At 42.5% G+C, this 27,882-nt stretch overlaps 1 long non-coding RNA gene and 1 gene segment (V, D, J or C); one reads left to right on the top strand and one right to left on the bottom strand.

Annotated features, from left to right (window-relative positions):
• Window positions 1-6,307: 6,307 nt before the first annotated feature.
• LOC140203552 (T cell receptor alpha variable 9-2-like) lies at window positions 6,308-8,325 on the bottom strand. The segment is given in 2 exon segments: window positions 6,308-6,633; window positions 8,244-8,325. Coding segments are annotated over 2 exon segments (408 nt in total).
• Window positions 8,326-8,600: 275 nt separating this feature from the next.
• LOC140204464 (uncharacterized) lies at window positions 8,601-11,857 on the top strand. 2 transcript variants are annotated; one of them, XR_011887629.1, is made up of 3 exons: window positions 8,601-8,658; window positions 11,397-11,627; window positions 11,721-11,857. It is a non-coding gene; the product is annotated as an uncharacterized lncRNA (long non-coding RNA). The 2 variants fall into 2 exon arrangements; XR_011887628.1 differs by lacking the exon at window positions 8,601-8,658 and adding an exon at window positions 9,483-9,558.
• Window positions 11,858-27,882: the final 16,025 nt, after the last annotated feature.

Genomic DNA, 27,882 nt, shown 5'->3' with positions numbered 1-27,882 from the left:
CTTGCAGTTGTGTAGTTACAGTTTAACACGGCAACTTTCCCTTCCGCGACTGTGGTGACAGCAGGTGACTGATAAACAGCGTCGCCTCGGCAATGTCCTGTTATAGTCCAAAAATAATTTCAAAATTTCAATCAATGAATATCAATATTCTTCTTGCATAATTCCGAATCTAACTCTTGCATTCTTTCTACAGCCCGAGCAGCGGGGTGGGGGCTTCAACTTGAGGTAAAACTCGCTTCTAAAATTAGCAGGGGTGGCAAGATAGCCCGAATTCAATTATCTTTTGAGAAAACTCCCAATCGCCTCATCAACGAGTTTTTATACCCATTGCATCACAGGAGGAAAAAAAAAAAAGCAACACTTCCCCGCCAAGGACTGGGGCCGATTCGGCTGTGGTTGTCCAGGATATACGCATCAAACATTCTATTTCCAGTTGCAAGAGATTTGGATCTATGTTACTATCGCACTTCCAAATCCTTTCATGCCATGATCATTGTTGCGCTACTGATAATTAGAGATAAATTATCCTGTTCAGCATGGTGAGAACGCCGGTTTTCAAAATGTCGAGAAACTTACCAGCCAGAAGAGCTGCTGCATTAAGAAACAAATATAGGACCCGCATGTCTGTGATCCGTCCACTATGGATTTGTAACGAAACAATGTTATTCTCAAGCAAGTTTAATTGTGGTTCGTCAGGAGTGCCTTATCGTTTCTTAAGAGGACATTGGTCTCATCCACTTAACATGCCGCTCTTTGCTTTTCGATGTCCACCAATCAGCTTACTTTCTCATTTCTTCCAATCCTGTACTATATCTTTGTTCCTCAACACAGCCAATCAGCTGAAAGGTGGCAGATTGCCTGAGACCGCACATAAGTTACTTACTCAGAGCTAACGATTCAGCTGTATATAAGACTCAACGGCAAAGACGGCAGGATCAGAAGTTGTTTTATATAATATCGTACTAAATAACGGAGTAGATTTTGTTTCTCTTTGTATAGTACAAAGCTATGAGTTTGGTACCGTCTTTAGGAGGGAAAACAACAATGACAGACTATGTTGAAGAGACACACTGCACGAAAAAAGTTCTGCACTACCAGTTTAATCCACGTCGGCTCAGTTTTCATCCTTCAGAAACGAACTTGGCAAAATTTCATAGGACACAGAGACTCCAAGCAAACTACGGTAAGGAATCGGTAACTTCAGCCCTCAAAGATCAGACAAGCCTATTAATGTCATTGTTTCCCAACTCCATCTTCCAATGTTCTGCATAAACACTATTTCCTTTGCCAAATTAACTAGCTTAACTACAGAAGTTACAACACCATATATAACCCCCTCTGACTGCGATTTAGAGATATCAAACATGTTCTTTGCAGAATAGACAAAAAGCAACTCTTATGGTGCAGTTCTCCTTTAAAGTTGCTTCCTCACACCTTAAGATTGCACCCTCTTCTGTTTCCGTCAAGTATTGCAAATGTATTTTATACCACATTTCGATTGTGGCTTTTTATCTGATATACCTCCGTGTGTTCACTCTGCACCTCCAATCATTTGAAGCAAGTAGACCCAATCGTCGTATTTCACCAAAATCTGCGAATAGAGACAATCACCTTCTGAAACCATGTTTGCAGAGACAAGCCAGAGCTCAGCAACGGCGCCTTCTTCTGCCAGAACTTGATCACTGTCGGAGGTATCGGTATCCCTTATATTCAGCGTGGATGTAACGTTGCATATAATTGTGTTATGAAATCTTTATTTAGATTCTTTGCAATCAAACCATAGTTATTAGAAATACGTAAATTACTCTGTTTTCTGAGTTCTAACAGTGACATGTACATTTTTTCATTGTGTTGTCGTAGATTCGACGTCTAAACTTTCCAATGACTCTGCGCTACCCATTCTATCAAAAGTAAATGCAAGAAATTACCGGAAACAACATGAATACTCTTAATAAACTCGCATTCATCAAATTCGGTATGAGATGTTAAGTTTTGCTGAGAACTGATATAATAACAAGACCGGACATATCACATTTCTACGGGCTCTTTCATGAGCTTATAATGCTAACGTCAGTCAAGATCGAGGAATAAATGTTGATTTCATCCTTTAATAACATATAGTGTCAAGAAAAGACAAAGACATCAAGATATCCACGCAACGCAGCCAAGCTCATTCAAAGTACAACGTGACCTTTAGTATGCACGGGTTAACGATAAAGCTAAGTAGAAAGGCGTCTGATCAGAATAGAGCATAAAACGACAAGATTCCCATCGATGCCATTTGGAAAAGCAAAGTAGAACTTAAACGTTAGTTTGTTTGAAGCACTGTTCCGAACAATGCTGAACAATGAACTACAAACTAATTGTAATGTTACCTAACAACATTCCAAGACGACATTAAATCTTTGCTCCTTAGCACGGTAATAGGAGGTGAAGATATCGTTTCATACCGCAGAGTGTGTTTCGTCTGTAAATTGATCGCATGAATAGAAATATTCGCATGCGCAAAGCCTTTATCTCATTGGTGGGTGCCAACCTCCTTTAGCTGATCGGGAAAATGACGTCGGCCTTCGATCCAGGAACAATTCGCACAGTTCATTGGAGTACTGAGCAGATGCAAGAGAAGTTTGTTTGTTTGTTTTTTTTTTTTTTTTTCCCCCGCACAGAGCGGACAATTAGATAAAAAAAAAAGGAGAAACCGCAAGTTTTATTTTTTTTTTCCTACTGGAGTCAATGACTGGCGTGCTCCACTGCCCCAGTAGGTACGTTGCCGCGCAGGCTCGCTGAATTATTTCGACGGGGAACGAAGTGTCTATAAAGGAGAAACACCGCCTTTCGAAGTGGTCATTGTCGGGATAGCATGGAGCAGATTTGTAAGGCTTTAGCACAAAAGGGCTTCTTCGAGTTTACGGAGGGGCTATGCAATTCCTTTCTGTATTTCTTATTCAACTGTTCAGAGAATAGTGGGTATGTCTACAGAGCCGGTGTTCTCCTCTGGGTGTCATATTTGGGATGTTCTGGAGACCACCAGCTGCGCTCCGATGGCCACATCTGCACAGGTGTATCGAAATGCAGATTGTTAGAGAACGTATAAGGGAAGAAAAGTTGCAGTTCGATGACCTTCGGCTTGTTAGGGAAAGTGAAACAGTTATAGACAGGAGCAACAGGGTGGTAGTCACACTAATTCTACAGGACACAGGTTACTGTGCAACTTTCAGTAGAGGGAGTTGATGGAAGCAGAACCGATCAGTCTCAGACATGGCTCCACACTTCTTGCCAACGTCTGATTAAATTGAAGATTTTTATTGGCTCACAGCAATGTATTTTAAACCTTTCCATAATGCGGTTTGCATTCATCACTGTTTTGTAGATTACTAAAAAGTAGAAAGTATACAGTTTGGTTATTTTGGAGTTCAGAGACTATTACGATTTGCCATATATATTTGCATACTAGAAGATGTTTTCAGAGTGCCAGTCATAATGCACTCAACTTAATTAATGAACAATTGATTTTCAAGTGTTTCTGTAGTATGAAACCTACAGACACTTAAAAATACAAGGAGAACATTGTCGGCTGCTAAACACGAAGAATCTCAGAAAACACTTCAATTTTTTTGTCGTTTCCTGACTCCAGCGTGGTTTGTTGACATGACATACCGGAGTGAAGTAATACGGATATTCTTCATTTTATCCTCGGTCGTGGCTCAGTCCCTACTTATTAGAAGTAATGTATATTTTCGCTGTTTACGTCGCAATTTAAATTCCCAAGGATTCTGCTGGGCGCTGTTGCTGTCATCCTAGTGGGGAGATATATAATAACTCGTCTTATTAAACCATTTTATGACATATTTTCAAGAGCGTTCGTCACCTGAATAGGAATGGCATTCTATTTTCCACCATTTGCATTATCACCGCTTTTTCCGTGTTATTCTACTACCTGTAACGTGTTTTAAAATACAGAATTTTTGCTAGGATTTAGAACCCATTAATCGTCACGTTACACGGAGCTCCATGGACTTAGATTTTACCTTACGGGCTTCATTTAAATTAATCAACTTATGTTCGTCCTCGTACAGACACGGTCACTGTAACGTTCATGCTGTTCATATTGATCATATTCTGTTCAAATTACACCAGCCATAATAAATTAGAAAAGCTGACTTCTTTATTAAATTTATTAATTCTGCACATTAAAAACTGAATTATTCAGCCATATGTACACAATGTTCTTCATACTCAAACACGTGTTGAAACTAATCTCTCAAACATTCGTCCATATCTGTTTCATACTACAATGTTTTAATATCTATTTGATCTAGTTACCATAGAAAAATCTATCTACAGCTTTCCTTTATTAAACTGATGACAATGGTTGAGAAATAAAAGGGACAGAAAATATTAACTCTATCCACAATTGAGATTACAGCAGTCAACGTTCCACAAGGCAAATTGTATTTAAATAAGATCATCACCTCCCCCGCGCAAAAAAAAAAAGAAAAAATCGTATCACATTTCCCTAATTTATAGTTGCAGTGTGCACTGAAGAAATGACTGACCCTACTGCGGAGAACTGACATCTGGACAAGGAAGCAACAGTTTATTTGAAGGAACTATTGATGGATCACCAGAGGCTTGACCGGGTGACATTGGGTGTTGAACCATTCTCGAACAAAATGATTTGCCATCAGCGCTTACTAGGATTTCGCTTTAATTTACCATAGAATGTGGAAACCCGTGCTAGTGAAAATAAACTAGACAATGTAAAAAAAAAAAAAACACACACAACGCAGGGCTTAACGACTGTAGCTGGGACGAAAGTTCGCAAATATAGTGCACAGACCCGCAGGACTCATTCATTTACTTTTCGGGCTCTATTTCACGAGGCAAAATAGCTTCTCTGACGCCAGAAGAATTTCATGTTGATGTTGCTAAAGATATTTTAACTGTTTATTTTTAAAGCAATGTAGCACCCTTTCGAATTCGCAGTAGTCAACGTCCATATCATAACATATCCAATAGTCAGAAGACAAAACTTTATTTACATAATATTTATTATAATGTTTGCATGAACTCTGCATATAACATTATTGTTTGATAAGCTGTAGATCCTAGACAGTAGAACAGCATTCTCCTCGCTATCAGATCTGGCCCCTCCATTGACTCTTGAAGTCCAGGCTCAAAAATTACCATTATTCGTTAGCTTTTGAATCTTCCTAATGTGGCTGACTTTTAGCTTGTGCCTAGGGGAATGTGTTGTTTATTTTGTGACTTAAATCTGTGTACCTTGATGTTTATATCTGTATCTGTAGTATTTGCGATTTTAGATACCTGTTGTGGTTTGTACAACACCTTGGTCAACATGTGTTGTTTTTTAAAAGTGCTTTATAAATAAATTTGACCTAACTTGACGACTGTACATATCAGCAGATTTCAACTGTTCATACCATTGACACTTTGGCAAGCCCTGGCATTAACTTTTTTTTTACATGAAAAATCTTTCGATGTTCACCTTACGCATTCCTCGCTAAATTGTCCACAGTGTTTCTGTTACTCAGCACACAGACATTGTTGTACAGTGTCATAAGTGGTGTTGATGTTATTTCCTGAAACGAGAGGTGTTAGCTGTGCAATTCTGAGGAAAGAAACAATAATGGTCGCTCTGTAAACTGCATCTTCCTCAACTGACTCAGTGAGGTCGAGCGGTAAATTAAAATGCAATTTCGTCCTGTACAAGAGCAACCACCTGCTTGTATTTTGTTTTATATATATACATATACGGTTGTGAACACCCCCGGCAATGTTAGATTGCAGTTACTTAGCATAGAAAACCATACGCGGGCGCTCCAGTATAGCTTCGGAAAGAAATATTGATACGTAAAAACAAATAAAACAATAAGTTTTCATTTTAAAACCTGTAATTAATATTAAATTGCGGAAAATGTGAGATTTTAACACAGTAGTATATTGGAGAATAAACAACATTTCACTACAGCATCCGCATCCACACCAATGCAAGTGAAAGAGGTTCTTTTTTTCGTAATGGTGAGTGAAAAAAAGAAACAATGGAAGGTTATCGTTTCCTTTGTCGTGTGAAAGACTAGAAACGGAATTTTGGTGGCTGCATGTGCATTAGAACAGATTGAAGAGTTAAGGCTGAAGGCGACTCAATCTATTGGATAAGAATCTGAGGAAATGTATAGGCATTTATACATATGGCGGGTCGACCAAAGAGCTACAGACGCACGGAAAGCGGCTATTGAACCTAGCAGCCACCAGAGAACTAAAGTAGTTATTGTACAGGTTCAGACTAGTTCTGTACTCCTGTGGGTGTCAGAGCGCAGTAATACATGGCAGTGTCTCCTAGATGTGTTTCCGATACTGTCAGCGGGACCGTTCTGCTCGTATCATTCAGCTGCGCCGTGAACCGCTGTCGAGGAATATTCTCTAGGTGTTTGTCGAATTTCGAACGGAGCAAAAGAAACTCCAGAGAACCTCCGGGATACTGACGGTACCAGATTAATGCAGGGCTGCTTGCTCTTGTAGTAGTATAGTTACAGTTTAACACTGCACCTTCCCGTTCCGCGACTGTGGTGACAGCAGGGGACTGATGAACAGCGTCGCCTCGGCAATGTCCTGTTATAGACAAAAAAGAAGTTCAAAATTTCAATCAAGAAATATCAATTTTCTGCTCGCATATCTCCGATGCAAACCCTGGCTCCTCAGTACTGCCCGATCAGAGATGTGGGGGTTCCAATTTGAGTTAAACTCTCGACTAAAATTAGCAGAAGTGGCAAGAAAGACCGAATTAAATTATCTTTTTGAGAAAACTCCCAATCACTTCCATAACGGATTTCTTGCACTTATTGCATCTCAGGAGGAATACAAAGACAACTCTTCCCCGCCAAGGATTGCGACGGATTCGCCTGTGGTTGGCCTGGATAGGCACATCAAACATTCTATTGCCAGTTGCAATAGATTTGGATCCATGTTACTATCGTATTCCCAAATCCTTTCATGTCATGACCAATGTTGTGTTACTGATATTCAGTGATACATTAACCTGTTCATCATGGTGAGAACAATGGTTTTCAAAATGTCGAGAAACTTACCAATCAGAAGCGCTGCTGCAATAAGAAACAAATATAGGACCCGCATGACTGCAATCCGTTCACCATGGATTTGTAATAACACAATGTTATTCTCAAAGAAATTTACTCAGTGGTTCGTCAGGAGTGCCCTCTCTTTTGTTAAGAAGCCATTGGTCTCACACACTTCATAATACTCTTCCTGATTCTCGAATCCACCAATCAACTCCTTTCCTGATTTCTACCAATCCTGCACCATTTCTTTTTTCCTCAACACAGCCAATCAACTGGAAGTTAGCAGATTTCGCGAGACCACACATAAGTTACTTCCTCAGAGATAACTATTCAGCTGTATACTAGAGTCAATGGCAAAGTCGGTAGGATCAGAAGTTATTTCATATAATCTCCTACCAAATAACCGAGTAGATTTTGATTCTCTTAGTAAAGTCCAAAGCTATGAGTCTGGTACCATATTCAGGAGGCCACTGCCGACTATGTTGAAGAGACACACTGCACGGAGAAAGGTCTAAATCCAGTTTATTCCACGTCGGCTCAACTGTGAGTCAAGTTTTCATTTTAGAAAACTGAACCTGGCAAAATGTCTTAAGACACAGAGACTGCAAGCAAACTACGCCAAAGAAACGGTAACTTCAGAGCCCACCCCCTCCCCACGATCAGACAAACTTATTTATAGAAACATAGAAACATAGAAAATAGGTGCAGGAGTAGGCCATTCGGCCCATTCGAACCTGCACCGCCATTTATTATGATCATGGCTGATCATCCAACTCAGAACCCCGCCCCAGCCTTCCCTCCATACCCCCTAACCCCCCGTAGCCATTATGTCATTCTCTCTCAACTTCATCTTCTTAAGTTTTGTATAAATCCTCTTTATTTGCCAAATTAAGTAGATTAAATACAGAAGTTCCATCACTTTATATCCCCCTCTCTTACATCGATTTAGAGATACTAAACATGTTCTTTGCAGATTAAAATAAAACTCTTAGGGTGCAGTTCTCCTTTAAACATGCTTCCTCACGACTTAAGACTGCTTCTCTTCTGTTTCCTTGAAAGATGTGCAAGTATTGCAAATGCATTTTATACGACATTTAGATTGTGCTTTTTTATGTGTTATACTTCCGAGTGTTTACTCTTCACTTCCAATCGTTTCAAGCAAGTAGACCCAATCGTCATATTTCACCGAAATCTTCGAATCGAGACAACCACCTTGTGAAACCATGTTTGCAGAGACAAGTCAGAAGCCAGCAACGGTGCTTTCTTCCTGCCACAACTTGATCACTGTTGGAGGTATCGGCAGCTCTTAAATTTAGAGTGGCTGTAACTTTGCATATAATTTTGTTATGAAATCTTTATTTAGATTCTTTGCAATCGAACCATGGATATTTGAAATACGTAAATTACTCTTAAATTAGAATTCTGAAATTCTAATTTCAGAAAATTAGACTTTTCTGATTTCAAATGGTGTTAATGTGCGTTTGTTATTGTGTTGTTGTAGATTCGAAGTCTGACCTTTCCAATGAGGCTGCCTTACCGCATTCTAACAGAAGTAAAGGTAAATACTCATCGTAATCAACATGAATACTCTTAATACTCCCACAATCATCAAATTCGGTCTGAGAAATGACATAATAAGGAGACTGGACATATCACAATTCTACAGGCTGTTTCATGAGTTTATAATTCTAAGGACGGTCAAGATCGAGGAATAAATGCTGATTTCATCATTTAATGTCATATAGCGGCACGAAACGACAAAGACAGAAAAGATTTCCACACCATGCAACGAAAGTCATTCAATGTGTAACGGGTTAGAAATACAGCTAAGCAGAACTACGCCTGACCAGAATGGAACATCAAACGACATAATCCTAATCATTGACATTTGGAAAAGTAAAGTAGAATTGAAACATTAGTTAGCCGCTGGTTTAAAGCACTGCCCCGAACAATGCTGAAGAATGAACTACAAACTTATCAGAATGTTATCTAACAACATGCCAACACAACACTCGAGCTTTGCCCCTCAGCATTGCTATAGGAGCTGAAGAATTCGTTTCATACCGTACAGAGTGTTTCGTCTTTAAAATGATCGAATGGTCCGGAATATTCTCATGCGTCAAACCTTAATCTCATTGGTGTGTGCTAACCTCATTCGGCTAATCGAGAAAGTGACATTGGCTTTCGATCTAGGGACAATTCAAGCAATTCATTGAAGTATTCGGCATACGCAACATAAGTGATTCCGCACAGAGTGGACAAATAGATTTTTTTAAAAAGCAAGTTGTTTTTTTTTTTGTTTTTTTTTTACGGTAGTCGATGATTTGAATACTCCACTGGCCCAGTAGGAGCGTGGCCGCGCAGTTTCGCCGAAGATTTTGACGGGGAACAGAGCGTCCATAATGGAGAGATACCGCCATTAGAAGTGGTCATCTTCGGGATAGCCTGACGCAGAATAGTAAGGTTTTGGCTCAACAAGGCTTTTTTCGAGTTTAAGCAGGGGCTATGTAATTTATTTCTTTGTTTCGTTCTCAACTGTTGAGCAAATACTAGGTACGTCTACAGAGCCGGTGTTTTCTTCTAGGTATCACATCTGAGATTTTCAGGAGACCACCTGCCGCGCTCCGATGACCACATCTGCCCAGGTGCATCGAAATGCAGATCGTTAGAGACCGTATAAGTGATGTAAATTTGTAGTTCGATGACCTTCGGCTTGTTAGGGAAAGTGAAACAGCTATAGACGTCAGCAACAGGGTGGTAGTCACATCAACTCTACAGGAGAGAGATCACTGTTTAACTGTCAGGAGAGGGACCAGGAAACACCAGACAGTCGTGTGCACACATGTGGGCGCCCCCCTCAACAACACTTTGTCCATTTTGGGGGAACAATCTAACTTAGGGAAGAAAAAGCTGTTGTGACTCTGGCACCGACCTTGGCTCTGTGGCACAGAAGGATATGGAAATGAAGAGGATAGCAGCAGTAACAATAGTAGCAGACGAACAGCTGAACGAATTTAACAACGTAAAATGAAAGTGTGGATGGTAATTTGTCTCACGAGTGCTAGGGGCACAAATGTTTCTATTAGCGTCCATAATATCCTGAAAAAGGAGGCTGACCAGCCAGAAGTCGTAGTACAAATTGGTATCAAAGGCATAGGAAAATCAGGGAGCAGGTCCGGAAAGAAGAACATAGAGAGGTAGGAAGCAAGCTGAGTAGCGGGACCGCAAGTGTAATAATCCTACAATTACGGCCTGTGCTCTGCGACAGTGAGAACCGGAATAGAATGACGTGGCAGATAAACGTATGGATGAGAGTTGAAGCAGAACGCAAGGATTCAGATTTCTGGATAATTTGGACATTTTGGGGGGCAGGTGGAAGTCGCGGAAAAGGGATGGGTTGCAAGTGAATAGAGGTGAGTGATATTCTTTCGGTCATATTTAAGGAGTTGTTGGGAGTGTTTTAACCTAATCTGGCAGGGCGATGGGAAGCAGTTTGATAGAGCTGAGGATGAGCCAATGGTTTACAAGTAGATGATGAGTGTAACATGAGTATGGTGAAGGACAAACCCGTTCTTCGATGTTGCAGTGAACTGCTGCTGCAATATTAACACATTTCAACACAGATTCCATGATAATATACAGGATTCTGCCTTTATATACCACAAAGTCAACTAGTACTATTTATGGTGGTGACAATTGAAACTGAATTTAATGCAGACTAAACACTGACATGTCCTCTCGTTTGAGAAAGGGATGTTTTTTTTTTTTGGGCGGGGGTATTTTGGGCGACGCTACAAAGTAGCAAATCAATTCCAACATAATGAAAAAAGCGAAGTATGAAAGAAATAGGATAAGCATACGCACTAACACAAACATTTTAGCAGACTTCCCCGGTTTAATTATAATCCTGCTATTTTGTTTCTCTTTGACTATCTGTACCATAGGATCTGGAAGTAATACAAACATAGCTATTCTGATGCACAGCAAGGAGAGTTATTTATCTTACTTCGACTCATGGCATAAACTGATTGCAGGCTATCCTGCCATTGCTCATGGCATTCAAAACGATATAGTAACTGGAGTTCCTGACAGGGTTTCTTGAATTTGGAAGTGGCGCAACAATTTTATGCAACCATTCAAGGCAAGGTATTTTACAGATATTCACGAAGGAATGTTCTGATCTGTGAGACAAACAGTATGAAAAAAAAAATGAATATAATCCTTGTTTTCTTGAGTAATGACCGATTTACCATATCGTAGCTGAAACCGATTTTCTCCGACATGTAACCGATACAGATATTTTGTGACTGCGCAACAGAACGCACAAGAAAAACATCACAATTCCAACTTTCCGTGGACCACGATCAATGCACCAATGTAAACAAGTTATCCCTGGAGGTCAGAGGGCAAAGGTAACGGCGGAACAGTGGCCCAAATCCGCACCCTTCAGAGGATCCTGAAGTTCAGGTGACATCCATCAACATGTTACAGAGATTGACGGAAAGACATCCATATAAAAGTGTATGGGTATGTATGATTTTGTATGAGACAAGTAGCTACCAAATCTAAAGACCTCAGCCGGTACATAAGAGGTAGATTACCCATTCTGTCTATTTACAGCTGCCCAAAGCTTCGCCTTCAAATCTACTCATCCTGCCATCAAAATAAAGCGATTTCCATTGATGCATCTGGTAGGGCCGCTTATCCAGTTCGTTCGCCTTTAATTATTCAGTATTTATTTATTCAGTATGTTGGTTTAATACATCAGAATAAGATGACATTTGATTTGAAAACCGTGTTGCTTTACTTTATCTTTTTGCAGCCATCCCTACTGTACATTTGTTCCCTTATTTCCTCAGATCTATTTCTCCTTGCATCAGGCTACCTGCGATTGACCGCAAAACATGACTATAAATCTAATGTAATACTGAAGTTCTCGACTCGTGGGGCTCGAGGCTGCGGTCAGGAATGCTTTGACTGTTTGTGGGGGCAGCGGATTTTCTCCAAGAATCCTTAACTGCGTGAATGTGTAAGGTATCAGTGTACCTGAGTTATTATTATCCTCAGTTTGACGATTCATGATGTGATATGTACTGCGATGCTTTGTGTCTTTATTAGTGAGAAGTTTCACAGAATAAGGGATATCTTGCAAACAGTATGTTCGGCACACTAGATGAAAATTGTATATAGAACTGATTTTTTTTACATAGAAACATAGAAAATAGGTACAGGAGTAGGCCATTCGGCCATTCGAGCCTGCACCGCCATTCAGTACGACCATGGCTGATCATCCAACTCAGAACCCTATAACTGCCTTCTCTCCATTTACCTTGATCCCTTTAGCCACAAGGGCCTTATCTAACTCCATCTTAAATATAACAAATGAACTGCACTCAACTGTTTCCTGTGGCAGAGAATTCCACAGATTCACCACTCTCTGTGTGAAGAAGTTTTTCCTCATTTCGGTCCTCTAGAATTCCCCTTTATCCTCAAACTTTGACTCCTCGTTCTGAAGTTTCCCAACATCGGGATAAATATTCCTGCATCCAGCCTGTCCAATCCCTTTAGAATGGTACACGTTTCAATCAGATCCCCCCTCAATCTTCTAAATTCCAGAGATTAAAAGCCTAGTGGATCCAATCTTTCATCATATGGAAGTCCTGCCATCCCAGGAATCAATCTGGTGAACCTTCTTGGTACCCACTCTATGGCAAGAATGTTTTTCCTCAGATTAGCGGACTAGAACTGCACACAATACTCTTGGTGTGGTCTTACGAAGTCCTTGTAAAACTGAAGTAGTACCTCCCTGCTCCTGTACTCGTTCCTCTTGCTACAAAGGCCAGCATATCATTCGCATGTTTCACCGCCTATTGTACCTGCATGCCTACTTTCAATGACTGGTGTACAATGACACCCGGTCTCGTTGCACCTCCCCTTCTCTTAATCGGCCACCATTCAGATAATAATCTGTTTTCCTGTTCTTGCCACCAAAGTGGATAACCTCACATTTATCCACATTGAATTACATTTGCCATGAATTTGCCCACTCACGCAACCTATCCAAGTCACCCTGCATCCTCTCAGCATCCTCCTCACAGCTAACACTGCCGCCCAGATTTGCGCCGTCCGCAGTCTTCGAGATGCTACATTTAATTCCCTCGTCTAAGTCATTAATATATATATATATATTGTAAACCAATGGGGTCCCAGCACTGAGCCTTGCGGTACCCCACTAGTTACTGCCTGCCATTCTTAGAAGATCCCGTTTATTCTCACTCTTTGCTTCCTGTCTGCCAACCAATTCTCTATCCACATCAATGCCGTACCCCCAATACCGTGTGCTTTAAGTTTGCACGCTAATCCCCTGTGTGGGACCTTGTCAAAAGCCTTTTTGAAAATCCAAATATACCACATCCACTGGTTCTCCGCTATCCACTCTACTAGTTATATCCTCAAAAAAAAATCTATGAGATTCGCCAGACATGAGTTTCCTTTCACAAATCCAGACTGACTTTGTCCGATGATTTTACCACTTTCCAAATGCGCTGTTATCAGATCTTTGATAACTGACTCTGGTATTTTCCCCACCACCGATGTCAGGCTTACCGGTCTATAATTCCCTGGTTTCTCTCTCCCTCCTAAAGAAAAAAAAAAAAAACAGGTTACATTAGCCATCCTCCAATCCTCAGGAACTAATCCAGAATCTAAAGAGCTTTGAAAAATTATCACTAATGCATCCACTATTTCTTGCGTTACTTCCTTAAGCACTCTAGGAGTGCTTCACATGAATTTATCCAGATTGATATGCATCCCAGACTGATGAAATTGTCAGTATAATATTTGCAGCGATTTGCAGCGTCCGGACCTGTTACGATGAACACAAGAGAAAACCATCAAACCACTTAATGTATCATGTACTGTGTATTCACAGAACATGAATGTAATAATTCATGAGGAAATAAGACATTAAATAATTACAAAGTAAGTTCGAATGCACGCGAGACTGGGTTATGGAGAACTTGATCAATTTCAAACTTTTTTCCTGGAATGTAGCAGAATAAGAGATAATGGACCATTGGTAGGAATAAAGCCCTCATTCTTTATCTTTACTATTGGGAATCAGAATTGGGTAAGTGGAAATCATAAAGGAAAATTGGTAGTACAAACTTGAAAGAGTGTATTATTTTTTTACCCAAAGTGTGTATAATTTATTTATTGTAGGAGCAGCAACGCAAATTGTTTCAGGCAGTTAAAAAATAATTATATATTAAAAAAACAACAACGACTGTTGTGCAGGTAAATGGGCTCGGAAAGCTTAAAAGAATATGAATCGACATATCATTGAGGGTGATCATTGGTGAGGCCCGATCACTAAGGTGTTTAAGGAGGAGATTGACAGGTATCTAATTAGTCAGGGTATCACGAGATATGGGGAAAAAGCCGGTAATTGGAACTAGATGGGTGAATAATTTAGCTCATTAGGGAGCTGCGGCACAGACTTGATGGGCCGAATGGCCTACTTTGCTCCTTTGTCTTGTGATCTTGTGATCTTGTGAACACTGGGCAAATGTGAATAGATTGGTTAGGCATGCGATGAAAAGCGAGGCACCCGTAACAATATAAAAGGTGGGTGTGCGTACTTTCAGATGGATTTAAATCGATTAAAATAGAGACCTCAAGGCGTGCGATCATGAGTACCGCAACACATAACATGAAGATTTTAAAACGTCTAGTGTGTGCTCGCCGACAAATGAGCCTGAATTTTCGTTATTTGGACTTGCTCTGCGGCTGATCATTTGGCCTATCTCTCACATAACCTATATTTTCTGGGAAAATCTGCAAATAATGGTGTCAATCAAAAATGGACCGATTGGTATTTCTACTTCCTCCGGCACCTACTGCTCCGATTATACGCAGTGGTATTCAATTTTCTCGTCATGCGCCATCATATGAACATGAAACAGCATTCGTCACTGGCAGATGTCAAGGCCATAAGATCATAAGACCACGAAACTCAGGAGAAAAGTCATGTACTCTGTGCTTCGATATTACTGTGCCATGCCTTCATGGCTTAATATTTACCGTTCAACACCGTGTACCTTTCTTCTCCCCGTAAACCTTGACTCCCTGACTAACTAAGAACCAATGAAAATCTACACTTAATAGACCGAATAACTTGATCTCACCTGCAAAGACATTAAACTGCACCGAGTTACCACAGTATGGTTAAAAACTCCTCCTTTTTTCACCTCTGTACAAATTTATGCCCTTCTCTATTGAGGCTGTCATGATTGGTACTGGACACAACCCCTGCTGGAAATGGCCTGTGTTGCTCCACGCTGTACAGGTCTTTCAATATTCAATATGGATAAATAATTGTTACCCACCTTCCTCCAATCTCCAGCGAGTAGCAGCCCTGAACTGCTTGCAGGCTAATTCTTTCATTCTTGGAATTTGCGTCATCCTCGCGTTCTTCCTGTAAGTCATCAAGTCTTTCTATCCATGCTAAATCTTTCCTTTATGCTATGCCCTCTTCATCTGGTAAACAACTTGATGTCATGGTCCGGTCCGTGATGTCCGCATTCCTGTTCACGGTCCCGTCTGTGGACTCAGGACTCCGTGTCTTCCAGCTGTCCTTTGCTTTGATTGAGTTAGTCATAGGCCCCTGATTCCCTTCTTGAGCTTGGAATATAAGTAGCCTTGGGGTTGAGTGTTAGTTGCTGGTTAGTCTTGTCAAGATTCCCTGGGGGTGTAGAAGACTGGAGCGGCCACTTGCCATCTTTAGGCCGTGTTGGAGAAAAATCGTTTCATGGAGTCTTGCCGTTGGTAGTCGGAGCTGTCTTTGCGGTATGGATGCTGCTCTTTCCCGCGTCAGCTGGGTGGTCGCCAGCCACTCCGAGCTAGGTAGGGATACGGCTGTTTCCGTAGCCACCTGAGGTTGCAGCCGTAACTGCAACATGGAGCAACCCCGAAGCAGAGTTGGAACTGTCTGTTGTTCTTTAATGTTTTTTTTTCTTCTTGTCCTCGCCTCCGTGGGGTAAGTCAGGCCGATCTGCCGCTGCCCTGCAGGGAGAGCTGTCTTCTCTTGTCCATGCCCCTGTGGGGTAATTTTGACCGTTCTGCCGTTGCCCTGCAGAGGAATCTGGCTTGTCTTGTCCTTGACTCGTGGGGTAAGTCAGGCCGTTCTGCCTTTGCCGTGCAGGGAAACCTGTTCTGAATCGTCTTTGTATCTGTTGGGTAAGTCCGGCCGTTCTGCTGTCACCCAGCAGGTGGACCTGGTCACCTTCGTGTGGAGATAAAGTTGAGTCCCGGCTTCTCGAAGGATAAGTCTCGGCTCTATATTTCTGTACTGTCAAGTCTCATGTCAGTGTCCTGTTAAAGATGAGTACCGGCTTTTCGAATGTTAAGTCCCGGCTCTATGCTGATGTACAGTTTCCAGACTGTCTCCGAGCTCCAGCCTCCAAGTTATCAGCCTCTGCATTCCAAGACTCAAGACCCAAGCCTGCAGCCTCCAGCCTCAAGACAACATCCTGTCTCCAAGCTGAAGTCTCAAGACCCCAGCCTGTCTCCAAGCTCAAGTCTCAAGACCCCAGCCTGTCTCCAAGCTCAAACCTCAAGACCCCAGCCTGTCTCCAAGCTCAAGTCTCAAGACCCCAGCCTGTCTCCAAGCTCAAACCTCAAGTCACCAGCCTGTCTCCAAACTCAAGCCTCAAGACCCCAGCCTCTCTATAAGTTCAAGCCACGAGACCCCAGCCTGTCTCCAAACTCAAGTCTCAAGACCCCAGCCTGTCTCCAAACTCAAGCCTCAGGACCCCAGCCTCTCTATAAGCTCAAGCCACGAGACCCCAGCCTGTCTCCAAACTCAAGCCTCAAGACCCCAGACTCTCTATAAGCTCTAGCCACGAGACCCCAGCCTGTGTCCAAGCTCAAGCCTGAAGAGCCAAGACCCAGGCTTCAATCCTCAAGAGCCAAATCCTTAGCCTCAATCCTCAAGAGCCAAGAACCCAGCCTCAATCCTCAAGAGCCAAGACCCCAAACTACGTCCTGTCCTGTAGCCATGTGATGTGCTTTCCTGGTTCTGGGGTCCAAGCCCGAGGCAAGACCCAGATTCTGGGTCCTTGACCAGTCTCTAGGTCGGACTCCAAGCACACGCTCCTAGTTCATAATTTCCTTGTCCGGGTTTTGTGTCTTGTCCATGTCCTAGACCAATTCTCCGTTCTTGCCCTTGCTCCTTATTTGTATCCTGTCACGTCCCCACTCTAGTCAAGTCCTGTTCCTAGTACTTCAGATCTCTGTCTTGCATTTGGGTCCGCCATCAGCGCCCCCATTGTGACACTTAATGTGCAGCAACATGTTAAAGGTCTTCTGAAAATCCAAGTAAACTACACCCACTGACGAACTTTGCTCTACTTTGCGTTTTGTTTCAGTATATATTTAATGACTTCTTGTGCAAGTTTCCGCTTAATGAAACCATGCAGACTTCGGCCCATTGTTTGCGTTCTTCCATTTAGCCTGAAAGCTCATACTGTGCAATTCACAATTTCAGGGCTGTAGCTCTCTACGACAGTAGTGTTTTAATTTGTAGTGCGTCAGGAGTGCTTTGAAAAATGAACGGAAAGTACAATAAATGTTGCGCATTTCTAGGTCACATCGGCCGTCAGTTTAGAGAAATAAGACATTCCGACTCAGACAGTGGTAGCAGAACGTATTCCACAAATGATTGGGCACGAGTTGATGTTACATGCTTTATATTCGTAGCCCTTGCAGTAGCTTCCTGTTTTGATGTTTGTATCACGGGCAGCTTGAACCTGATCAGGCTCACTGATTTGCAAATACATTGCTAAAATAGGCATTTGTCTATATATTGTTTTGCTGAACAGCAGAGCCAATGTGCCTAAGGACGATTCATTAATTTTCAAAGAACTATTTTCGTTATGTTGGCATATGTTCCGTTTTCGTCTGGTTGCTAGTTAACCCGGGCGTAAAGAATCCCTGTTGCAGTAGGAATGTTCTTGAAGTACGGAGAAAATAAAATAGAGTAAACTCGTATTTCCTTCTTAAGCAAACGTTTGGCCAGATTTGTCTCTAACAAATCTCTCTATGTCATTTGTGGGCTGCTAAACGAATTATTTCCCTTATCCTTACTTTCTTTGCACTGGTAAAAATTCTTTCACGGCATATTTGTACTCTTATTTCAGAATTGTGTAAACTAAACAAGTATACTCACGAACGTGATTTGACAATCGCCTGGGTGTCCGATGTCGCGTTTCTAGTTAACTACTAGCCTCCACTATAGTCGCATCTGTGCCAGGTGCATCGATATACTGCTCCTCAGGAAACATGCTAGAAAACTAGAGGTGCATATCGACGACCTTCACCTTGTAAGGTTAAGTGCGGCAGAACCACAGGAGGGAGATAGTCTTCCTGAGTGACTGTCAGGAGAGAACAGGGGAATGTGAGATAATGGAGAGCAAACCTGTACCGCGTCCTTCAAGCACTCCATTTTTATTATTATTGGGTCGTGGGGGGGGGGAGCGATCTCCGACACTGCGTATGGACATTTGGCTCAGAAGAATAGGGAACTTAAGTGTATGTTATTAGATACAGCGGACTCTATGGTCAAGGGGAGGGACAGGCGATTCAGTGGATGCAACCATGAAACCCTGATGGTGGTTTACCTCTCAGAGGCCAGGGTCCATAAAATCCTGAAAGGATTGTGGGGAAAGAAATGTGGTACCTGAATCGTGGTATATACTGGTACCAAGGAGATTGGGAAAAAAAAAGGCAGGAGTTCATGAAAATGAACATAGATTGTTAGGAAACATCTTAGAAACAGTGTCTCAAGGGTATTAATTATAGGTTTGCTTCCTGTGTAAATCGACAGGGGAGGATCTGAATATAATGAGGTGGCAGATAAATGTGTGCCTGAAGATTCTGGAGCAAAGGGCAGGGATTAAAAATTCTAGATAATTATTGGGAACCCATAAAGCGCACGTAGGACTCGTTCAAAAGGGACGGCTTGCATTTGAGTACCAGGGAGCCAATATCCCTGCGGGCTGATTTACTAGAGCTGTTGGGAGTGTTTGAAGCTAATATAGCATAAAGAGATAACGGAGACATTGATCATGATCTTTCCAATATGGCTTGATTCCAACAGGTTCCCGGACGACAGGATGTTTAGAAATATTACTGTACTCTTTCAGAAGTGAGGACGTTAAAGGACGGAATTGTCGCACAGCTAGCCTAATGTCTTTTGCTTGGACAATTTCGGAGTCTATTATTAAAGATGTGATTTTGAGGTACTTCGAAACTAATGATAAAATAATTCAATATCAGTATGGTGCCTACAAAGGAAAATCCAGCTTGGCAAACTATTTGAGATTTTCAAGGAAGCAACGAGCAACTTCGTCAAAGGAGAGGCAGTGGATGTCATTTACCTCGATTTTCCGAAGTGGTTTGATATCATGAACGCATGCAATTGCTTAACAAGATAAAATCATATGTTACAGGAAAGATACTGGCATGGATAGTGGAATATTTGATAGGCAAGAAGAAGAGGATAAGGAGGACTTTTTTAAAAATTATTATTTTATTCAGCCAGAGATCAGTAAATCTGTGGATTGTCCTGCCACAGACTGCGGTGGAGACCAACTACATGCGTATATTTCAGGCGGAATTTGATGTTAACTAATTGGGCGGGGCATTATGTGTCTTGGCTAGAAGGTATGTGCATGTGGTTGACGGCATCCGGCAACAGTCATGAACGATTGTGGGTCAGAGTCGATGGAACAAATGGCCTAATTCTACTCTAATGTCCGATGGTCTTATGGACAACATAGATTGTAATAACACAAAGAATGCTTCACATGAACATTTTGGAAACTTGTACTCCCGATTCGATTAGTATCTTCCTATTGCAAATTATATAATCGGGCAGTGTCTAATACACACACGGAAAGGCAGCAGCAGAGAAATAGCTAGTTGCCGGCCTGGGAAGCAGAGTTTTTTTGTTTTTTTTTTAATTCGAAAATAAACACACAACGTTATAAATAACCGACTCACAAACAGGTTGCCCGGAGGATAATTTGTTTGATTGACTGATGACGGTTTTTATTTAGCAAGCCTTAACATAATCTGAATAGATGACCTAAAACTACTAACAATAGCAATAAGCTTGATTAGAGATGGTTAACTTCTGACAGAATTCTGTTGCGTCCATAACCATGGCATTGGTGCTGACATTGCTTTCCTTATAATATGTCAATGCAATATTGAAAAAAAAAAACAGAATTCCAGGAAGGAAAAGATGCCTAAGATACTGCTGTACCCTTTTGTCTATCCAACAACGTCAGAAACATTAATCATATTAATACTTTGGGTAAGGTCCAAAACCTGCCTTATTTTACATAACTGGCATAGAAGTTTCGTGAACCTCTTATCCTACATTAATTCCTATACAGGTTACTAATTATTTGTAGATTTTTAAAACAAGTTACAAAAACATAAAACATATTGAATTTCAAAAATGTCAATTGAATCATATGTTTTTTTGTTTTCTCGGTATTTTTTTTTTAATTTTATATTTTTGCAGACCCGATTAAAGGTGTCACATACCCCGTAACCGGAAAAAAAGAACAAGCAGGAATAGAAACCACTTTGGGGTCCAGTGTTGCTATAAACTACTGATATTTATTAGTAACTACGCAATACAATAATATAAATGTAGATAAATCAAAGAGGTTAGCAATGATTATATATAAAAGTAAGTGTGTAATATATATGTATGAAAACCACGCTTCTTTAGGTCTAGGGGTATAAAGATACACACTGACAATGTTGCGTAAAGTTTAGTTCAGTTCGTGGTATTTAGTTGAGTAGTGAGGGGGAGAGTGGGAGGTGGAGGGAGAGAGGGAGAGATATATGAGTCATCAGGTGAGCTGATGCCGTCGATCTTCTCGTCGTCCTCCGAAATACTTTACAAGTCACCCACTGTGACTTTTACCAGGGGGAAAGGTTTTTACTGTGGTGGAGCTATCACCCCGGCAACGGTGGACAAATAGACAACTCCTCACCAGTTAACCCTTTTCTTACCGATGGAATAGCAATTTTGGATCGATCCACCTGATCGATTCCCCAAAAGCCCACTTTCGCTGCGGGCACAAAAATGCTCATTCAGTGCACAGATCATGTGTCCTGAGGTCGGTATCATCTGACCTCCTATTTGTTTCACCAGGCTGAGCATCACCTGACACTTAGATCCCTCCTTCCTTTGTCTGCAAAGAAATGGACAAGCAGGCAAGCTGTCCTTGAAAGTTAATCAATAATTTGCCGAAAATCATAACATCGAGTGTCCATTAAATAACACTGCCTTCGGTCACCATAGCAACTTTCGAGCTGCTCGGTGCTGTCTCCAACTCCAAACTCAGTAGAAATCCAAAGTTACTTCCAATCCCTTGAAGTGCCAGTCCAATCGTCGATCTTCGTTTCTCTGTCTTCAAAGGCACATATCCGTGGTAAATAACTCTGTCTCTCTCTCTTTTCCAAACAAACCATCAATGATAAATGTCTCTCTGCAACTAGTTAATAGGGTACTCTTGGATCCCCTCACACTCCCCTTCCTCAGGGAAAAAAAGAAAAACAAATGTTGAAGACTTTTTTTTTTTTTTTATAAATGTCCATCACAGGGTTTTAAACAATACAGGGGAAAGAAAAAAAAAAACATCAGATGAGAAAGCAAAAATGGTTACAGTTTTGAACTTAACATCTGGATAACTAATCAGCTATAACATTGTCAGTATCTTTTACATGTTTCATTTTTAAGTCACCTCCCTGCAATATCGTACTCCAATTTAACAACTTTCTGTTCTCATCCTTCATCTTAATTAAAAACATCAACGGATTATAACCCATGTAGGCCACAGTGTTCTCTGAGCGACAGAAAGTTTTGAAGTCTCTGATCATAGGCCTCAAAATGTTATAAAACCAGAATAAGTGCTAGTAATTCTTTTTCAACAGTTGAATATTTTTTTTTTTCTGGTGTACGTTAATATTCTTTGAGAAATAAGCTACCGGATATTCAATGTCATCCACTCCCTTCTGTAACAGTACTATCCCAACAGCTTCGTCACTAACATCTGTTATGGTAGAGAATGGCTTTGAAAAGTGAGGTGCTTTGAGCACAGGATGATAACACGGGATGGTTTCCAGACGTTCAAATGCCTCTTGGAAAAGGTCATTCCATGCAAACTTTTCACTCTTCCCTGGGAGCTTTGTTAAGTGGAGAGCGATGTCAGCAAAGTTCTTACAGAATTTTCTATAATAACCAACCATCTCTAAAAACCTTCTCAAAGCTCTCTTGCTAGTTGGAACAGGAACTTCAGCAATCGCTTGAACCTGGCCTGTATAGAAGCCAGCTGGCCCTGGTCCACCACATAACCCAGATATGTGACTGTGGCATGGCCAAACTCACTTTTAGCAAATTTCACCGTAAGATTGGCCTTGGAAAGTCTGTCAAACCGTTTTTCTACAACTGCAATATGCACTTCCCACGTGCCATTCCAGACCACTAAACCATTGATATGATCTCCTGTGCTTGCAAACCCTCCAATCACAGAACTGATTATTCTTCGAAATGTTTCTAGTGTATTCTTCATCCCAACGTGTAAAACATTGTATTCATACAGTCTAGACGGTGTCAACAATGTTGATATCTCCTTAACCCTCTCTGATAAAGGAACACCCCGTATCCTTTTAACAAGTCAATCTTAATAACGTATTTAGCCTTCCCCACTTTATCAATACAGTCATCCATTCTCTTTCTTTGTTCCTTCTTGTTTCTAATTCCTTCTTCACCCATTTTACTTTTCTCAAAGATCACTCTGTGAAGATACCATTTCATCGGCTGGACTGAATTAATAATGACGTGATGCACCGCACCTGTGCACTATTTCAAAACACCAATTAGTCCTTTTACTTGTTTTTTCGGCTTTGGGTCCAACTGGTTGAACTTATCAGTAATATTTTCCAAAACAATGAAATTCTGACATCTTGGTGCGTCTAGATTCAGTGGGCAAACAGGTTTTTCCATTCCATTATCAGATTTCACGACTCCATTTTGTACTTCAACAATTCTACCAGCTGCAATTTCAGTAAACAAGTGTCTTATTTTGACTTGACCATTTTGTAAACTTTTCTTAACAAAGTCACACAGCCTACTACATTGCTTCCAATATTCTCTGAGCAGAGTCAAAGGTCCTTTTAGCCTGTAACTGAACACAGCTTCCAACAAATTACCGTTCACTGCCTTCTGAATCGAATCTCCAACAATAAATGAAAGGAGGGGAACCCCCTCGTTCCCATTTCTCACACAATGTTATCCACCTAAAAGCATACTGTAAGACATGTTTAAAATTTCAGCCTTGAAACCATTCAAAAACACCACGTGACTTGCGGGATCTGTGGCTGGTCTCCACTTCCTCATCAACATTCCACCTTTAAAGTAACATCCCACTGACTCTTTCTGAACCTCCTTTCCTGTGACAGCGAAATCTCTTAAAGCCACCATTCCATAATCTCGCTTCTGTTCCTCGATACATTCTTTTCTCAACAAAGAGAAACTTTTCTTATACACCGTACCCTTATCAGTTGTACTACTCTCAAAGTCCTGCTGAAATCTGGAAGGTGGAAAAGTCTCTGACACAACATAATTTAAACATTTGGTCTTGCTATAGGCCTCTGTAGAAGCTTTGCTTATTATCTGAATTGCTGAAACATTCTTATCTTGGAGAGCTAACAACATGCCTCCATTGTTTATTAAACTCACTGCCATCGTCAAGCTGATCAGAATTACGTATACATTATGAAAGAGACCAAATAAACTGCCAATATCATTGCAACCTATGCTTCGACTTACATCCATGGCAACTTCAACTCCAAAACCACAGCAACTCTTCCTCCTCTCGATAATATCACCCTGAATAAAAGCATGACCTTGCAGGTGCTTACTTCCAAATGTCCAAACAAAATTCAACAAACTAGCGCATCCTATCTCAGCAGGCCTTTGTCCTGCAAGCAGAGTCAAAGGCCGCGCAACCGATCCAATGTTTTCCAGGACTTTATCCGAAAGTCCAGGAACAGCACTTTTCCCATTACTTCCAGCAACATTGACCTCATCAGCTTACACTTCATGACCAACTTTTAAAATACGGACTAAAACAAATGACTGAGAATCCTCACATTCCACTGGTACCAAGGTTAACCCCTAAGTCACTGAACCAAGATCATCTGACTCAGAAAGCTGCTTTCCTTTCAACCAGGCACCTCAGACTTCAACTGAGCGTCAACATTAGGTTCAGAATCCTGTGAACTCACAGGTACTTCAACAACCTGAACATATTCAATCGGCACAACTGCCTCTTCTAGGTTGTCATCACTAGTCCCAATTTCAAATTCAAGGTCATCTCGAACCTCCCAGCTACTCTCTGGCAAACTCTCATCTTTTGTTAACTCAACCTCGTGGGTTAAAACTTCTTCATCTGCTTTCTTATCAAACCACTTCAGGGGAGGGTAATCCTCTGCCACTGGGTATGCCCTTACCTTATCAGAAACACAACTTTTAAATTCATCACGCAAAACTAGACCTTCCAAACTATACAAATCATCAGGTACGGACACTAATCCTCTTTGTTGCAACCTCTCCCTTTTAAACTGTCTCTGCCTTTCTTGCACGTGTTCCTCCCGTTGCCATGTCTCCCTTTCGAGCTGCCTCGGTCTTTCTGCTTCTTCCCTCTGTCTTGCTGCCTCTGCTTTCCATTTTGTTGCCTCTTCTCTCTGTTTTTCACCCTTCCTAGCCTCACGGACCCACTTCTTTTCTGCAGCATCAGCCTCTCTCTTCAGCTGTTTTAATTTTCATTCATGGTCCAGTCTGGCAATCCCCCACCTTGCCATTTGCCTCAAGACTTGGGCCTCGATCACCTCATTTAGATTCCAATTATTCCCAAGTACCACCAACTACACGCACCTGCTTCCCATCATACGGCAGGATAAAAACCCTGCGACCACAGCAAGAAGCCACCATTTCGTTGGTCGACTCTGGTGAGAGTAAACCTTGTTTCCTATTCCTGAGAACTATTAGTTCTAAGCTTCGTATCGTCTCCTGGATATCAGCTTTCCTGCACTTTGGTTCGTCCCCAGTCACGTCCTTGCTACAGAATGAACTATCCAACATGAACCCAGCGGACACGAATCCTCTTCAACAAGCCCTCGTCAGCCAAGGCTCCCTATTGGGCTTTCAGGATCAGCTGCTCTAGGAAGTCATGGAATACCTCCGTTGCCTGTCAGTAGACGTAAGAAAGGTCAGTGACCAGGTCTTCCAAGTACCCACCCATCTTACCCCGTCGACTCCTGGAATTCCGTATGACCAGCCCAGACAGTCTGTGGTGGCGACGCCCGAGGCGTCAACAACACAACAGCTTAGAGAGCCGCGCGTCCCCGAACCAGAATCCTACGCCAGAGATCTGGGGACGTGCCGGGCTTTTCTACTACAATGTTCCCTGGTGTTCGAGGAGCAGGCATCCACGGACAGATCTAAAATAACTTACATTATGGGGTTATTACGAGGAAATGCCTTAACGTGGGGCACCACAATTTGGGATAATCAGCCAGAGACCTGCTCTTCCTTCCCCACCTTCATCTCAGAAATAAGGAAGATTTTTGACCATCCCGTCTGCAGTAAAGAAGCCGCTAAGCGGCTACTCACCCTCCATCAAGGCTCACGTAGTGTTGCTGAATACTGCGTGGAGTTCCGGACGCTAGCGGCCGACTCGTGCTGGAATGATGAGGCACTCCAGGAGGTATTCCGGCAGGGCCTCTCTGACATGGTAAAGGGTGAGTTGGCGGCTAGGGATGACACTAACAGTCTGGATTCATTGATATCCCTAGCTACCAGGATGGACAACCGACTCCGAGAACGACAGAGGGAGAGAACCGGTCGTCTTTTGGTGACCCCACGTCATGATTTACCATCTTTTCCAATTCCTAGCCCCTCTCCTCTTCCCACTCCTAGAATAGCATCCGGCCCGGCCGTTTCCACCACCCCGGGAGAGGAACCAGTGCAGCTGGGACGTAGCCGTCTTCCACCCTCCAAGCAGCTCCGGAGATTAAGAGCAGGGGATTGTTTCTTTTACGGTCAGTCTGGCCATTTTCGTGACACCTGTTCCCTTCGGCCAAAGGGGAGGGCTCACCAGTAGAAAGGGAGACCCTGGTGAGTCAGACCACATTCCCTACTGTCACACCTTCCCGGATGCAAGACCAAACCACTGTAAGCTACAACCAACAGTCCCTGTCCTTGTCTGCCTTGATAGACTCCGGTGCTGAGGGGAATCTGTTGCATGAAGATATAGCCACTCCTTCACAGCCCGGATCTTCTCGGGATCACCTCTCACCTGTCCGCTCTCGATGATATAACCTAGGAAGCTGACCGAGGGGACGTGAAATTCGCACTTCTCCGCCTCCACGAATAACTTATTATCCCGCAGTCTCTGCAGGACTTGACGAACATGGAGAACGTGTTACAGGGGACTGCTGGAAAAGATTAGGATGTCATCCAGATAGACAAACACAAAGCGGTTAATACAATCTCGTAGTACATTGTTAATCAAGCCTTGAAAAACTGCAGGGGCATTGGTGAGGCCAAAAGGCATAACTCAGTATTCGAAGTGGCCTAAAGGAGTACTGAATACCGATTTCCACTCGTCCCCCCTCCTTTATTCGGATCAGGTGGTCGGCGTTTCCTGGCGCCAACTTCGAGAAGATGGTAGTGGTAACTTATCAGAGGCAGTGGGTCCGTATTCTTTATGGTTATATGATTTGGGCCTCGGTAGTCGATGCAGGGACGTAGGGAACCATCCTTCCCCACGAAGAAGAAACCTGCTCTCACCGGGGAGGATGAGTGTCGGATGACGCCGCCGGGAGAGAATCACTTATATAACCCTCCATTGCTTCCCTCTCTGGCCGGGACAAGTTATTCAGCCGACTGGTGGTCAGAGGAGCTCTGGGGAGAAGGTCGACGGCAAATTCCTAGGGTCGGTGTGGAGGCAGGGAAAGGGCGCGTTGTTCACTAAACACGTGTCCCAGGTCGTGGTACCCCGCCGGAACCCTGGACAAGTCAGGGGGTTCAACTGCATGTGAGGTCGAGGTGGATTTCGCAGGGGAAAAGGCCGACTGCAGACAGATGGCTTGGCAACGGACTCCAGCTGGCTATCCGCTCGGTGGACCAATCAATGCAAGGGTTATGGCGGCTCAACAATGGATACCGAAGAAATATTGGGACTTGAGGGGAGGAGATCAAGTTAAATTGCATCTGTTCCCGATGGTTCCACGAGAGAATCAAAGACAGTGGTGCTGTACAGTAAGTGATTCGGGCCAGAAGTCTTGTGTACAGTGCCGGGTCTTCCCAGGGTTAGTCAACAGTTCTCGAGGAATTCCGGCCTGGGTTGCTCCAAGGATGACACCTCCAGTCCTGAGACTATCCTCCCACATTCCTGCGTGGTTGCTACCCTCACTTGGGTGATCCAGGCTAAAGTAAAGGAAACCCAGCCGGACGACCCCGATCCGGGCAATGGACCCGCCGATCGCCTGTATGTGCCCTCCTCCGTCAGGTCCCACGTTCTCCAATGGGAGCACACATCCCGGTTCGCCTGCCACCCCGGGAGTGATCGGATCCTGGCTTTCCTGAGGAAGCACTTTTTGTGGTGGTCCATGGACACCCTTTCTTATGTCTCAG

Source organism: Mobula birostris, chromosome 10 (assembly GCF_030028105.1).
Source record: "Mobula birostris isolate sMobBir1 chromosome 10, sMobBir1.hap1, whole genome shotgun sequence".
NCBI classification, from domain to species: Eukaryota; Metazoa; Chordata; class Chondrichthyes; order Myliobatiformes; family Myliobatidae; genus Mobula; species Mobula birostris.
Note: the sequence above shows the minus strand (reverse complement) of the source record. Positions and strands in the feature narration are given on the sequence as shown.